A 15,554-nucleotide genomic window follows, 5' to 3' on the forward strand; every position below is an offset into this window, starting at 1 on the left:
AACCTTTGACACCTCTGCTAAGGCCCAGATTCACAGGCACAAGGCTTCATGAAAAGCCTTTCCTAGCAGCTATGAAAGTTAATTTCCCAAAAGAAGACCCCAGGCTTGACTGCCTGGTATCCACAGACAGACGATTCTGATCTGACACGTCAACGGCAATCGGTGCAGTAAACCGATTGCGTTCTCCTTTCTCACGGCTTTTCCGTGACATATCACTAATTACAAGCCCTTAATTGCAAAAATAACAGTACTATACCCTCATGATACATATTACATAAAGTTGAGTCCCTAAGGTTCATGTATTTTTTTTTTAAATGTCACTTACAAGTGTTTTATTTTGGTAACTATGGGGTGGGGGGGTGTTAAGAGGTTAACTAATGGGGGGTTTATTTAAGCGTGTTTTTACTTTCACTTTGTCAATGAACTTCAGCATCTTACAAGCACTTTGGCATTAGGAACATGTTCCTATTCACCGATCAGTATACTAACATGTGGCAATGAGAACGTGCACGGTACCACGCATGGAGGGTGATAGCGGCGAGGTATATTTACGATCCTGGAGCTAAGATAAAGTTTCAAGAGGCATAGTTATACTTTCGCTGCTCCGACAACTATGGTATACATAAAAATGTTAATGTGAACAAATAACCAGCTGTTACAGAAATGCTGTGTAGACAGAACACACAAGCATTTTGTGTAGGATGAAAACACAAGTTTAATCACTGAATATATAAGAATGCTATAGGAATGCTATTTCGTTTGCTCGAACAAATGTCTGGTTAACAGACAGGGAAAAAAGATGTACACAACCGAGAGAACAACTATTTTCTGTAGGATGAGAACTTAAGTTGTATCCCTATACAAGTAAAAAAGCTCCCATAAACAAAATACAAAATAATGTTTGGGAAACAGTCTGAGAAATGTGGTGTACTCAAAATTAAAAAGAAACTATTTATGGGAGGGTGAGCACAACTAAAAAAAATAAAAAAGGTTTTTATTGAGAAACAAGAAAAAGGAATTCCAGACATAAGCTGGCATTTAGGCAGAAATCTTCAGTATAGAATTACAGTCTTAAAGTGAACCGAGCATCAATTTTAACACCCAGGGCAGCTCTATAGCAAATTAAAAATGCATTCTAAAAATGTGGTTTATTATTGAAATAAAACCCTTTCATTTTACCTCATCTTTTTACTTTTAAGGGTTAAAATAGGCACCTATTCCATCCATGTAAGGACTTGGGGATGCAGAGCAACAGATGATGGAAAACAGATAAGAAATCACCTCATCAGACTTTATTGACCACAAACAAACCCTGAGTCTTCAAACAGAAAACATTAGTCACACTTGAATTTCACACCTAGCCTGGATAATGGCAGTGGAAAAGTAGCAGGGGGTTGAACTTCTGAAACATGACAGCCCTTTCAGCTATTTGAAGCCAGAAGCTGCTTAGATACCTTTAATAGGAAAATTGTCCTATTTGGTATACAGGATGGAAACACACAACTATTTTAATGTAGTTTTCTGGTTGAACTCGATGGAAGTATGTCTTTTTTTAACCCAAATAACTATGTAACTATACAGGGTTTTAACCACTGTATATGTAAGAATTCTACTGCCCAACCGAATGTCCAGTTGTCAGTTGGAGAAATGCGGTCTACACAATAGAACAAGTATTTTCTGAAAGATAAGCACACTGTATTATTATGTATTAGATTAAAAAAAAAAAAGTCTTGCTAATGGTCGGAGAAATTGCGTCAAACAAATATAGATAAGATGCAGTACACAACAATAATGTATAAGATTAGCACAAGTTTTGTTTTGTTTGTTTTTTTGTTTTGTTTTTTTAACACACATGGTCTGCAAACAGTTATTAGAGAAACAGTGTGCAATAACTATTTTTTTGTAGAATGTGAACACAAATTTTAAATATATATATATATATATATATATATATATATATATATATATATATATATATGTGATTTTTTTTTTTTTTTTTTAATTACACTGTCTGTACAAATGTCTAGATAACAGTCAGAGAAATGTGACACACAAAATTAAACACACAACTACATGGTGGAGTAATGGATAGCACTCCTGCCTTGCAACATCCAATTAAAGGAGTCATCAGGCAAGTTAATAGAAAATAAGTGGCACTTACCGGGGGCTTCCTCCAGCCCCAAGCTCCCAGGACATCCCTCGCCCCAGCTCTGCCCGCAGCCGTTCGCCGGAGGTCCGTCCCGGCCCCCGGCGATGACGTCAGAGCGACCTCCAGGTCGCTCTGTACTGTGCATGCGCAAGCAACGCAGTACATTAACCGCCACGTGGGCCGGAGCGGACTGCGCAGGTGCAGAACTACTTCGCCTGTGCAGTCCGCTCCAGCCCACGTGGCGGTGACAAAGCCGCTCGCGTAGGGACGTCCTGGGAGCTTGGGGCTGGAGGAAGCCCCCGGTAAGTACCACTTATTTTCTATTAACTTGCCTGATGACTCCTTTAAGTCAATTGGCTTCCCCATGGCCCTAGGCTACAATAGACATACGGGCCCATATGCAATTCACGTTTTCTCCAAGTTGATATTTTCACACCTTGTTAATAAAGTCTTTTAAACACCCAGACAGTACATTTTCTACTGCTTTTGGTACTTTGTTTTTAATTGTGAAATGTTGAACACACAATTTAATTACAATAAATATAAAAATGTTTATTTTTAAAGTTGCATAGGGTTTGTATATTTTTCCAATACTTGGCTTACCTATGAACACAAAAACATAATCGTTTGGTTCCAATCAAAATTGCAGATGGCAGGGGCATATAACTACTGTAAAGATAAGATTGTGAGCTCTTTGAAGGTCACTTAAGTGGTATGAAGCACTGTAGTTTGTCTTAATAAAAATAATATTTTAACGCTTTGGGGCATACTGGAAAACTTTAAAAGTGGACCTGAACTCTTGCACAGGACAGAAGGTAAACATAGAGAAATGCACCGTGGGCTGGGACCCACTAAAGCATTTTTTAGAGCATTAAAGGGGAACTTCAGCCTAAACAAACATACTGTCATTAAGTTACATTAGTTATGTTAATTAGAATAGATAGGTAATATAATCTCTTACCCACCCTGTTTTAAAAGAACAGGCAAATGTTTGTGATTCATGGGGGCTGCCATCTTTGTCATGGGGGCAGCCATCTTTTTGGTTGAAAGGAGGTGAGAAGGAGCAGGAGACACAGTTCCAACTGTCCTGTGTCCTGATAACCCCTCCCAGCTGCACACGCTAGGCTTCAAATGTCAAATTAAAAATGTAAAAAAAAAAATTAGCATCAAAACAGCAGAAAGAGAACAACAACATCAGAAATCCCATCATGCTTTGCACTGCATCAGGGGAAAAAAGCCCGGGCAGTTTTCTTCTGTGCAGCTAAAAATGAGGCTTGTATAAGAGATACAAAGTTCTGATGCTGTGAAACTGTTAAAGACACACCAGACCTTTTCAGTGCTGCAGAGTCGATTCTTAGTTCGGAGGTTCACTTTAAGGCCCGGTTCACATTAGCGGTGGCCCTCCGGAATCGCCGTGCCGGAGCCGCACCGCCTGCAGAACGGACGGAACGGACGCACGGCATAGCAATTAAAGCCTATGCGTCCGTTCACATGGGTCCGTTCTGCAGAACCGGAGCCGGGCCGGATCCGGACTCCGGCCTCCGTTCCAACATGCGCTATTTTTTCATCCGGCCCCTCCGGCAGCCGTATCCGGGGCGGAGCCGGACTGCACCATCCGGCCAATACAAACAAATGGGAACCGGAGGCCGCACAACACACTGGCTGAGAAATCCGGATGTTCTACCCCACTTCCTATGCGGATTTTTGCGGCGATATTGGCTGGGGACACATGGGCAAGCATTTTGGAGTGGAGCAGCACAGCTGGATCCGGAGATGTTGGCAGCATGTCGCAGGTGGAGGTGAGTGCTAAACAGCAGAGGGCCTGATTCCACAGGTCCCCCTTCTGCTGACCTCCCAGACCCCAACTTTTTTTTGGTGTTTTACGTTACTTCTGCCAAACGGATCCGGATCGCATCCTGATGGACACCTGATGCAACCTGACCGGATCGGATCCGGATCAGAACCGTACGGTTCCGATCCAGATCCGGTCCGGATCCGGTCAGGTCATCCGGTCCGTTTGGCAGACAACCGCAAGTGTGAACCGGGCCTAAGGCTACTTTCACATCAGAAATCAATTAACCCTTCGCACACTCACATGCAAATGTTCAAACAAATGCATTCACAGATTTACTCATCCAGGCACAACTGTTATCCCTACTGCTAAATTAAAAGCCAGGGTTTTAGTTCACAGAAGAATGCAATGAATGTGTTTGCATGTCTGCACTATGCATGTTACAGGGCCAGAGTTAGGACACCTATGTTTACCTGGGTACTTCTGCGCAGTATAGGTGACTAAGCATAAGAATGCATTCTTCTGTGAACTAAAACCCTGGCTTTTAATTTAGCAGTAGGGATAACAGTTGTGCCTGGATGAGTAAATCTGTGAATGCATTTGTTTGAACATTTGCATGTGAGTGTGCGAAGGGTTAATTGATTTTTGCTGTTTCTAGCCACACCCCCTTCAGCACCTCCCTTTCCCTAAAAATGTATTTAATGTCCTAACTAGAGGCGATGTGCCTGGATATTTGTATGTTTATACTTTCACATCAGGACGTTGCGTTTGATCAGGACATTGCGTTTGATGCAACGTTAAGGTCGCACAACGTGCCCCTAACGCAACACATTGTGTACTATAACTTGGACGTTATAGTGCATACTTTAGCCCTGCATTTGGTGCGCAATTTTCGTCGCACAGTGATGGAACGAAAACGGCGCATGTGTTACATTAAAAAAAAATCATTACTGAGCATGTGCAACACACACAACGCAGCAGATTTATTGCTAAACGCATAGCATGCAGCACTTTCTAATAACGCCTCACGTTACACACAAACGCAACGTGTGCACTGTGAATGTCGCACAGACTTTAGTATTGCTGTGCGTTAGTCTGCGTTATAAAATTTTCTAACATGCGACTTTAACATCGCACTGTGACAGAGCCCTTAGGGATCGCTTTCAATTGCTAGCGATTTCCCTAAACGCTCTGCCAAAGTAAATAAATGGGACAGATTCCACTACAGCGATTGCGATCAGGCAATTGGCAATCGCAGGAAATGCAGCATTTTGAGAGCATTTCCCTTTTAATGTGTTGTATAGGAGCAGGGAAATTACTCCCAAAATCACTTGCAAAACATTACCATAAATCACTAGCAATTGCAACAGCATTTTGTAGTGGGTCCCAGGTCTGTATGTATTTAGAGAGTTTAGCCTGTCTAATTCCAACCCCCTCCCCCATTTGTCTGATCACAAGTTGTAATTTGAACTCTTCCCTGTGTCACATGACTGCCATGGCAGATAAGCTCATTTGAAAGCACAGGATGTCTGCTTACATTAAAGCAGTAAGTTGAAACAGTGCAGTTTTATTGCAGGATTTGTATCAGCTGCAACAAAGAAATGCTTTTCTTTAAAAGGTTATTATGCTGTTGCATATCTTCTAGAGCAGAGTGGAAAATCTGAGTTCAAAGTCAGTTTAAAGGCCACACTGGCCCGATGCAGTAGTGATGGGTCGTTCGTGAACGAGCCGGCTCTCAGAGCCGGCTCTTTACTGCGAACGACAAGAGCCGGTTCTGAGTTTTGAAAGAGCCGATGCCTCAGCCGCCCCACACAGCTCGGATTTGCTGTGTAATAAAGGCCGCTGAGGCATGCTGGGAGATGTAGTCCTTCTCTTGCAGCTTGTAGGAGTGTATGGGGCAGAGCAGAGCAGTAGCAGGAGGGATTGCCCCAGTCAGAGAAGCAGTCTGGAGTTGTCATGGAGACGGAGGCGGGGCTTTTACTCCGATTCTGAGTAGTGTCTAGTGATATTTAACCCTCCTGGCGGTTTGGCAAAATCCGCCAGGGGGCAGCAAATACGGTTTTTAAAAAAAAAAAATGTTTTTCATGTAGCGAGACGAGGTCTCGCTACATGATAGCCGCTGCTCAGCGGCATCCCCCCAGCCCCTCCGATCGCCGCCAGCGATCGGAGATCCCGTTCAAAGAACGGGATCTCCTGGAGGGCTTCCCCCGTCGCCATGGCGACGGGGCGGGATGACGTCACCAACGTCATGACGTCAAAGGGGACTCCGATCCACCCCACGGCGCTGCCTGGCACTGATTGGCCAGGCAGCGCACGGGGTCTGGGGGGGGCGGCTGCGGCGACGCGTATAGCGGCGGATCGGCGGGTAGCGGCGGCGATCAGGCACTGCACGCAGCTAGCAAAGTGCTAGCTGCGTGCAGCAAAAAAAAAATTATGCAAATCGGCCCAGCGGGGCCTGAGCGGTGCCTCCCGGCGGCATAGCCCGTGCTCAGCACGGGCTTACCGCCAGGGAGGTTAATGAAGAGCCGATTCAGAGCCGGCTCTTTAATGGGAGCTGATTCAGAAGAGCCGATTCTCCGAGAAGAGCTGGAATTCCCATCACTACGATGCAGTGTGTTGCACAGTACAATAAAATCGCATTATTAATGCAGTACGGGGTAACGGATCTGTTTGAACAATAGGATCATGCAGTCCATTACCGAACCACAGTTTGCATAACAGGATCATGCAGCGCATTTACCAGACCACATGCACGTTTACAGCATTGAAGCATACCTTTCAATCACTGTATATGCTGCATTGCACGTCTAATGTGCAATGCGACTTCTGCACTCTGCTGCGATCCTGATTGAGGCTGCTTTCACAGTGGGACGTTACAGGTGCACGTTAGTGCAGCCTGTAACGCAGCCCACCGCACAGCAATGAAAAGTCAATGGGCTGTTCACAGTGCCCATGTTGCGTTACATTGTAACACAGCACGTTTTAAAAAAGTGCTGCATGCAGTACCTTATACGCGGCTAAGACGCGTTAGACTGTTTGCACATGCTCAGTGATGTTGGAGGAGGAGGTCTTCCCTCCTCCTCCGCGGCCAGCCACATGGCTAATTAATATTCACTGCACTCAGTGACGTGCAGGGTTTACTTCCTGGAGCGGCCGCTCTGTGCGGCGATTGGCCGGCGGGACCACGTGTTCTCCGCATCACATAGCACAAAAAAGGCGCACCAAGAGCTGCATAACGCAGCTCTAGGTAGCGTCCTCGTCCAGCACCACCAGGCGTTGCATTAGGGGCACGTTATGCGACCTTAACGTCCCCTAAAACGCAACGTCTTGGTGTGAAAGAGGCCTTAACAGGGAAAGCAATCCATAAACCTATCCTAACACAACCCAAAGGGCACTAGAAACACTGTAGGTATAAGGGAAGGTAAGAGGGTAAAAACTGAATTAAAGGTTTCCCACTAAGTCACCACATATGCTGTACACTCTCACATGAATATACTGTACATATTACATACACACCTAGAACATTGTACTGAAGACAGACACATACTAGTAGAGAAATCTTAATCTGATTCACACTACACAGACAGCATGCATTTCCCCTTTCTAGATAGAACATGCACGTTTCTATTCTCTGCCTGGCTCAGGCTGCAGTTTTCCCTGTACAGCTGTCAACAATCACAGGGAGAGGACAGACATCCCCTCAAAAGGCTGCTTGCTATACAGGACACACCCGCCCTTCTGCTGCTCTGACTGAAGAGCAAGGCAAGTTGTATTCCTCCCCTCCCAAACCCCCCTCCGCTCCGTCTCCCAGGGATGCTATTAGCTCTCTATCATACTGCTCACACAGTCTGCAACACACGAGTGTAATAGAGCTATAAACGTCTCTGTCCTAGAATTGTTATATGCCTGTCAAAGAGCCTTGTTTCAGGCTGCATGTCAATTTGTCTTAATGACGACTGATCTCTCTACTAGAGCATGTGACTTGCTAGAGCAGGAAATGATGATGATATGGTGTGCTGGAGATTGTCTTCCTATAGGAGCCTGAGATACAGCTCGCTGGTTCCGTGCAACATGGAGGCACTTCAAAAGCTGCTGGAGAATCTGCGCGCTGTGCTGGGCAAACTGCGAGGTGAGGGCTGGCCTGTTTTAGGCTGGGGGAACAAATTGAAAGGACATGATGGTGGTGGGTAGTTCAGCACACATCTTTTCTCTGATCTTCTCTCTTGTCCCAGCATAAAGCAGCCCTGAGCTGAGTTTTCAGAGTACAGTATTGTTACTCCCAGTCGTGTTTTGGCTTAGGTAGTTATAAATATTATTAATCATGAGAATAATTGGTTTACAAATCCAGCTCTATAAATGAGGTTGAAATTAATTTAACAATTCAACTTTTTTTTTCTTGCATACAGGAACTGGACTTAGTGGGACTGAACCAGGGACATATATATATGTATAGCTATCAGAAAGTACAACCTAACCATTGAATTCAACCTACCTATCTGTATCAGAAAATGCAACCCAACCAACCCCTATCCTCACACAGAACCCTCCCCTCTAGCTCAACTAATAACCCCCCTGGAGGGAACAACACCCCCCCCCCCCTCCGAGGGGACAATCCCCCCTCTTGCTCAACTAATATCCCCCCCCCCCCCAGGGAACAATCCCCCCTTCTTGCTCAACTTATAACCCCCACCACCACCTGAAAGGAACAATCCCACCTTCTAGCTCAACTAATAACTCCCCCTGGGGGGGAAAAAAAAACCCTTCTGGCTCAATGGGATCAGTGGTTGCAAAAAATGACAGGCGTGTTAACAAAGAGAATCCACGCCTACGCAGTTATACATTGTCCTCTATGGCAAGTCGCACAATATAATGGGTTGCAAAATCTTTCATTACACCGGCATCTTCCACAGTGCCTAATAGGAAATATAGTTTTGTCACATTGGGCTCTATTCACAATAACGTGCGGTAATTTTTTTAATTTTTTTTGGTCGCAAAATTACCTCCAGTGATAATTACTGACTTTTCTGAGTATTCACAAAACATTTACTGAGTATGATTAATGTTCGATAAAAGTGCGGTTTATTGCGGTAAATGGTCGGTAATAGGTGCGGAAATAAAGCTTTTTTTTTTTTTATTTTAACCACTAATAAGGCAGCCCACATGCTGGCCACCCATAACACAGAAATGACCCAGGATAGCCTGTCACATTTAAAGTGGGACTTCAACTCTTGCGCAGGGCAGAAGGAAAACATATGGAAATGCACCCTGTATGTATATAGAGAGTGTGAATAATCACAGCTGTAATTCGAGCTCTCAGCTTTGCCAGCTGGCTGCCTCAGCAGAGCAGCTAATTTGTAAATACAGGATGTTCACCCTATGTCTGCTTTCATGAAAGCAGGATGTACACACATTGGAGATTTATTGCAGGATTTGTATCAGCTGTAACAAATTTTTCTTTAAAGGTGATTATGCTGTTGCTTATCTTTTAAAGCAGAGAGGAATTTACACCTCGGCAATCATCTATAAAACCATCTAAAAGACTGTACGAGGTCTGAAAGTGCGCCTTGGGATTAGACGCACTCGTCTTCTCCGCCTCCTATGAAAAATTGACATACTCAAGCAAAAAAGCTCAAAAGGCTCCATCCTGAGGGCCAACAGCAGAGAAGTAAAAATCATCACCTGCCATTTGTAGGTGATAAAAAAAAAAAAAAAATCTTTAAAGGGATACTGTAGGGGGTCGGGGGAAAATGAGTTAAACTTGCCAGGGGCTTCTAATGGTCCCCTGCAGACATCCTGTGCCCACGCAGCCACTCACCGATGCTCCAGCCCCGCCTCCGGTTCACTTCTAGAATTTCAGACTTTAAAGTCTGAAAACCACTGCGCCTGCGTTGCCGTGTCATCGCTCCCACTGACGTCACCAGGAGTGTATAGCACAAGCCCAGTATGGTCTGTGTCTGCGCAGTACACTCGTGATATCAGCGGGAGCGAGGACAAGGCAACGCAGGCGCAGTGTTTTTCAGACTTTAAAGTCTGAAATTCCAGAAGTGAACCGGAGGTGGGGCCAGAGCATCGGTGAGTGGCTGCGCGGGCACAGGATGTCTGCAGGGGACCATTAGAAGCCCCAGGTAAGTTCAACTCATTTTCCCCAGATCCCCTACAGTATTCCTTTAATTAACACCAACTGTTCAATTAAGAATATCAAATTGGAGATACATTTTGAGGTAATTACCACACTTTTACTGCAAGAGGTAATTAACCACTTAAGCCCAACTGGACGAATATTCTCGTCCAGTTGGGCTCCCGTGCGCGCTCCCGCCACTAGCCGTTAGCCCAGCAACCGATGATAGGGATTATAGATCCCTTTCACTGATCGAAGCCCCCCGCAGAAAAGCCGACAGCGTCTCATCAGACGCTGCAGTTTTTCCGAGTTCAAAAAGTTCCCCGTCTTCATTCTTCTTCTTGGGAGCGAGATCGATCGCTCCCAGGACTTTTTGACTGTGGCCATCTTGTGGCCAAATAGTAAAACTACACCCACAATCACATTAAATAAATACATTTTTTACCATTTAAAATTAGCTGTTTACCTCCCACATCAAAAAATACCCAAATTAAATTTAATAAAAAAAAAAAAAATACAATAATAAAAAAAAAAAAAAACCCATAATGGTTACCTAAGGGTCTGAACTTTTTAGATATGCATGTCAAAGGAGCATTTCAATATAATCTTTTAAATTATGGGCTTGTAAATAGTGATGGACGCAAATTGAAAAAATGCACCTTTATTTCCAAATAAAATATCGGCGCAATACATTGTGATAGGGACATAATTTAAATGGTGTAATAAGCGGGACAAATGAGCAAATAAAATACATGGGTTTTAAATATGATAGCATGTATTAATTTCAAACTATAATGGCCAAAAGCTGAGAAATAATGATTTGTTTTTCCATTTCTCTCTTAATATTCCTGTTAAAATGGATTTAGAATAAATTAATTCTCAGCCAAATGTATCACCCAGAGAAAGCCTAATTGGTGGCGGAAAAAACAAGATATAGATCAATTAATTGTGATGAGTAGTGATAAAGTTATTGGCAAATGAATGGGAGGTGAAAGTTGCTCAGATGCAAAAAAAATTTCAACCCTGTGGAGTTAGGCTCCCTGCACACTGCAAATCCGTTTTCCGATTCCGATTCCGTTTCCGATTCCGATTCCGTTTCCGATTTTCCCTGAATACATTCAACAGAAAAACGGATCAAAAAACGCAGCATGCAGTTAAGATTAAAAATCTGAATCGGAATCGGATGTAAAAACAGATTAAAAAGCGGAATCGGAATCTGAAATGCATGCAGTGTGCAAGAGGCCTTAAGGGGGGAAAAAAAGGTGAATTTCAAAATGGAGATATTTTGGTCGGTATTTATCACTACCTAAATTACCTAATGCGGTAACTCATTGTGAATAGAGCACTATGTGTGCATACACGCATCCAATTTTGATTGGCCATTTACTGACCAATTTTAGCACCCTCATGTAGTATGAGGGTTTACCTACACAATCTGCTCACAGTATTCGATAACTTTCATAGAGGGGGTAAAATTGCTCAGTAATTGACCAGTCATAATTGGATGTGTGTATGCACCTGTAGTGACAAGACTATATGCTATGCAAAACAGAAGGTATTTGCAGTTATTCTGGATGGAGTGAGCTCTGAGGTGTCCCACATGCTGAAAATGCAAATAGTCTCTTTGTTGTCCCTGATGGCTAAACAAATATACAGAAATGCTCACTCCAACCTGAATAATCACAAATGCCTTCTGTTTTAAAAGGGTTCTGTGGGGGGTGAAAATAAAAGCAGACACTTACCTGGGGCTTCTATCAGCCCCCTGTAGCAGTAATGTCCCACGCCGTTCTCCGCGGCCGGCCCCGGTCTAGCGCAGCATACTAACCAACTGCGGCTGCGCGCGTCATCAGAAGCTTACTGCGCAGGCGCAGTACAAGAAAACGTCATACTACGCCTGTGCAGTAAGCATCCGATGACGCAAGCTGGAGCGTGCGTTATTCATCTTGTTAGACAAATAATTGCCTGGTGGCGGGGAACAGCTGATCGTAGGAGGACGGCTCGGGACATTACTGCTACCGGGGGCTGATAGAAACCCCAAGTAAGGGCTGGTGCACACTAAGCGTTTTTGGTAGCGTTTTCAAAACCGCTGCCGCCTGTGAAAATGCATAGCTAATGTATCTTAATGGGATGGTGCACATCAGCGGTGTGAGATTTTTAGCAAACCGTAAACGTGGTTCCTGCAGCATTTTTGAGGTTTGCAGATGCGTTTCTGCCTCAATGTAAAGTATAGGAAAAGCTCAAACTGCTCTGAAAAATGCTAGTCCCTCCCCGCTGATTGGAGGGAAGGGACGTGGGCGGGGACCGGAGCTATGCAGGAGGCAGGGGGAGCAGCAGACTGACAGTACAGAAATAAACACAGCCCGCTGCGACACGCTGTGTGTCGACAGCATGGCTGTGATTTATGGGGCAGGGGGAACTTGGGGGGGATTGAGATGGCAACAGAGGCTGGGCAGTATAGGCAGACCCAGCCTCTGTGTGCGTATTTCATTCTTAAAACCCCACCTTGGGTTCTCTTTAAAACAGTCAGTAATATGTACGGAAATAAAGTTTTTTTGACCACTGTAGGGCAGCCCATATACTTGCCACCCATTACACAGAGACGACCCAGGAAAGCCTGTCACATTGGAAGTGGGACCTCAACTCTTGCACAGGACAGAAGGAAAACCTATAGAAATGCACCCCGTATGTATATAATTTAGCCTGTCTAATTCCCCCTCATCTGTGAATAATCACAACTGTAATTTGAGCTCTCAGCTGTGCCAGCTGGCTGCCTCAGCAGAGCAGCTAATTTGTAAACACAGGCTGTTACCCTATGTCTGCTTCCATGAAAGCAGGAAGTACACACACTGGAGATTTTTTTTTTTTTTTGGGGGGATTTTTATCAGCTGTAACAAAAATGATTTTCTTTAAAGGTTATTATGCTGTTGCTTATCTTTTAGAGCAGAGAGGAAGTTCCTCCTCAGCATCTATAAAATCATCTAAAAGACTGTACGAGGTCTTTCTTCTTTCTATCATTCTGAACACATTTTACTCACAGGGTTACACCCAGTGAAGATTGTTTCTGTATGCTGGATGTTTTGGACACAGTCCTCCATAGTAATGCCCACTGTGAAAACTGTTTACTCTGTAAATGTCATATTTTCTTCACGTAAAAATATGAAAAAAAGCATTTGTATTGCTATTTGTTAGTAATTACTGGAAATATATGTGGCATTTAGAAATTTGGTTAACTTTGATAGTTGTCCTTTTAATAATCGCAAATACCTTCTGTTTTAAGAAGGTAAACATATGTTTTGCATGTTTAATAATGTCTTCCTTTACACAGATGGAGAATCCAGTGAAGGCAGCCACTTGAATCCTCAGTTCTGGGAAACGCTGGGTAAGAACCAATGAAGGTGTGCTTTCTGATTGTGCCTCCCTGTTCTTCTGTGCTGCATGTATTCATGCACATGTGCCGAATGATTACTGTGACTTCCACTAATGAACAGCTGTGTCAGAGACATGCATACTATGGTCGTTGTTTTTTTGTCAATCTGTGCTGCTCTTAGGCCCCGTTCACATTGCGTTCTGATCGTGTTAGCGTTGGACTTTTTGTTTTTTGTTTTTGAAGCTATTTTTGTTCCCTATTTCCAGTGATTTCTTTTCGTTGGACATTTCTGGTAAGCATTTTTGCAGAGCAAACTCTTTGATTCAGAAAAGAATAAATGCAGTGTATGTATTCTTAAAAACGCAATTGCTGCACAAAGCGATTTTGTGAGTGTTTTGCGTTTTTCCTATACCTTCCTTTGTAGCAAAATCGACCCAAAATGGTCCATGCAGCGCTTCTCTGAGCGGAAAGCGGACGGATCACCCTAATCTGAACTAGTGCATAGGATAGCATGGTGTAAGTGCTTTCAGGGCAATTTAGAAAAATCGTAGGTGCTTAAATAAAATTAAACGCCTCCAGTGTGAACGAGCCCTTAGTTCTTTTTCAGAACACATGTTCAGGACACTGGACAGCCCAGAGTTCTCTGAATATGCATTGAAGGGGAGAAAAATATGCACCCTGATTTAATTAAATTGGAACCTCAAAATCTCCACAACCATTCCTGCTACCCCAACACAAACGGGGACCCTTCAGATACTTCCATGCCAAATTGCAGACCCCCATCCCAGTTGGTTCCCGAGATACGATATACAAACATTTTACCGTAGACAAATCTATTTTCATTAGTAAAATGTACTCTTTGCCTGATTAAAATAATAATGGAATGAATAATGGTCACTGTCACTGTTATGTAAAACCACAATTTTAGACTATCTTGTGGCACCGTAGTATGGTTAGAGTGAGAGTTAATTGTCATCTGACTGCATTTATGGAAATTGAATTGTTCTTCCCACACTATACACATTGCTTAGCTGAAAAGTCGCATACCGTACATTTAAAAGTATGCCTCACTATCATTGTAAAAGCACACTTTACCCTGTACACGCATTGCATTCAGTGCATTATTCTGATAGAATACACTGCACTCAGTGTGATAGCCCCATAGGCATAGCATTGCTGTGCGTTGTGATGCGATGATTTTGTCCATTGTGATGCAACAGACATACAGGTTGTTAAAATTCAATTGTACTGCTGCGCTCTCCAGTTCTGTAATAGAAAGCAAACTCCACATAGGGCAATATTGTTCAAACTTTGTAATTCACTGTTCAAACTCCTCAATGCCACCAGTGTCTCGTGCTCCCCAGGTGTCAAACAATTATGTATCCCTCGTCCCCTCTCACTGGATGCTCACCAGAGTATAACCACCTCAGCTTTCAGGTGGGTCTTAAACAGAAAGTTATGGTCAACTTCACTCGCTTCTGTAGGACAGAAAAACTCCACATAGGGTAGTACAGTTCAGATAACGAAACAATTCAAGTGCTGCAGACACCGTGCCTGTGTATCAACACCCATTAACCGTGCCACTCCAACTCATTGCATGCCACACTGCTCACCAGATGTAGCCCACCTCTATACACGGGTGGAAACTGCGCTCTATATTGTATCCAATCAAATCCACGATCCTCAATAGCTTACAAAAGCCTCTTGCAAGGACTTTCCTTTATTCTGACTGTTAAAATTGCTCAATAAAAACATAAAAAGAAAGCGCATATAGCTTAATACTGTCAATCATGCCTCTGTGTGCAGTAAATATATTCCACTTACGCCTTCAGAAGCAGTCTGCGCATATCATATACAGGTGGATGCCAATGCCCATCCGTCTGGCTCCCGGGTGCGTCCTGCCGATTCCGCATTCCCCCGTTCCGACTCCTCACTCAGTCACAGGGTATAATCTCGTGCGCTTCTCGGTTGACCGATACAGATTTCTGTATCTTTCTGTCTAGACAGGAAGTGCTGGTGATCCTCATAGATGAGGTCACAGGACGGCAGTAACGAGGGGGGGAAAGGCTATGTTCACAGTGTCAGTTGCGCTGTTTCCTGTAACAGCAGGAATGCAACGGATTGTAAT

At 43.8% G+C, this 15,554-nt stretch overlaps 1 protein-coding gene across 3 annotated transcripts in view; it reads left to right on the forward strand.

The window, feature by feature from the left end:
• The first annotated feature begins 7,987 nt into the window (after nt 1–7,987).
• The window catches only part of CCNDBP1 (cyclin D1 binding protein 1), a 40,816-nt gene continuing 33,249 nt past the window's right edge, over nt 7,988–15,554 (forward strand). For all 3 annotated transcript variants that reach the window (XR_011025446.1, XR_011025447.1, XM_068264470.1), the window contains exons 1-2: nt 7,988–8,070; nt 13,385–13,438. Coding sequence is in view for 1 of the 3 variants with exons in the window: in XM_068264470.1 (XP_068120571.1) it covers nt 8,013–8,070; nt 13,385–13,438 (112 nt within the window). In the remaining 2 variants the exon portion in view is untranslated. The remainder of the gene's footprint in view (nt 8,071–13,384; nt 13,439–15,554) is intronic.

Source organism: Hyperolius riggenbachi, chromosome 12 (genome assembly GCF_040937935.1).
Source record: "Hyperolius riggenbachi isolate aHypRig1 chromosome 12, aHypRig1.pri, whole genome shotgun sequence".
Lineage (NCBI taxonomy): Eukaryota > Metazoa > Chordata > Amphibia > Anura > Hyperoliidae > Hyperolius > Hyperolius riggenbachi.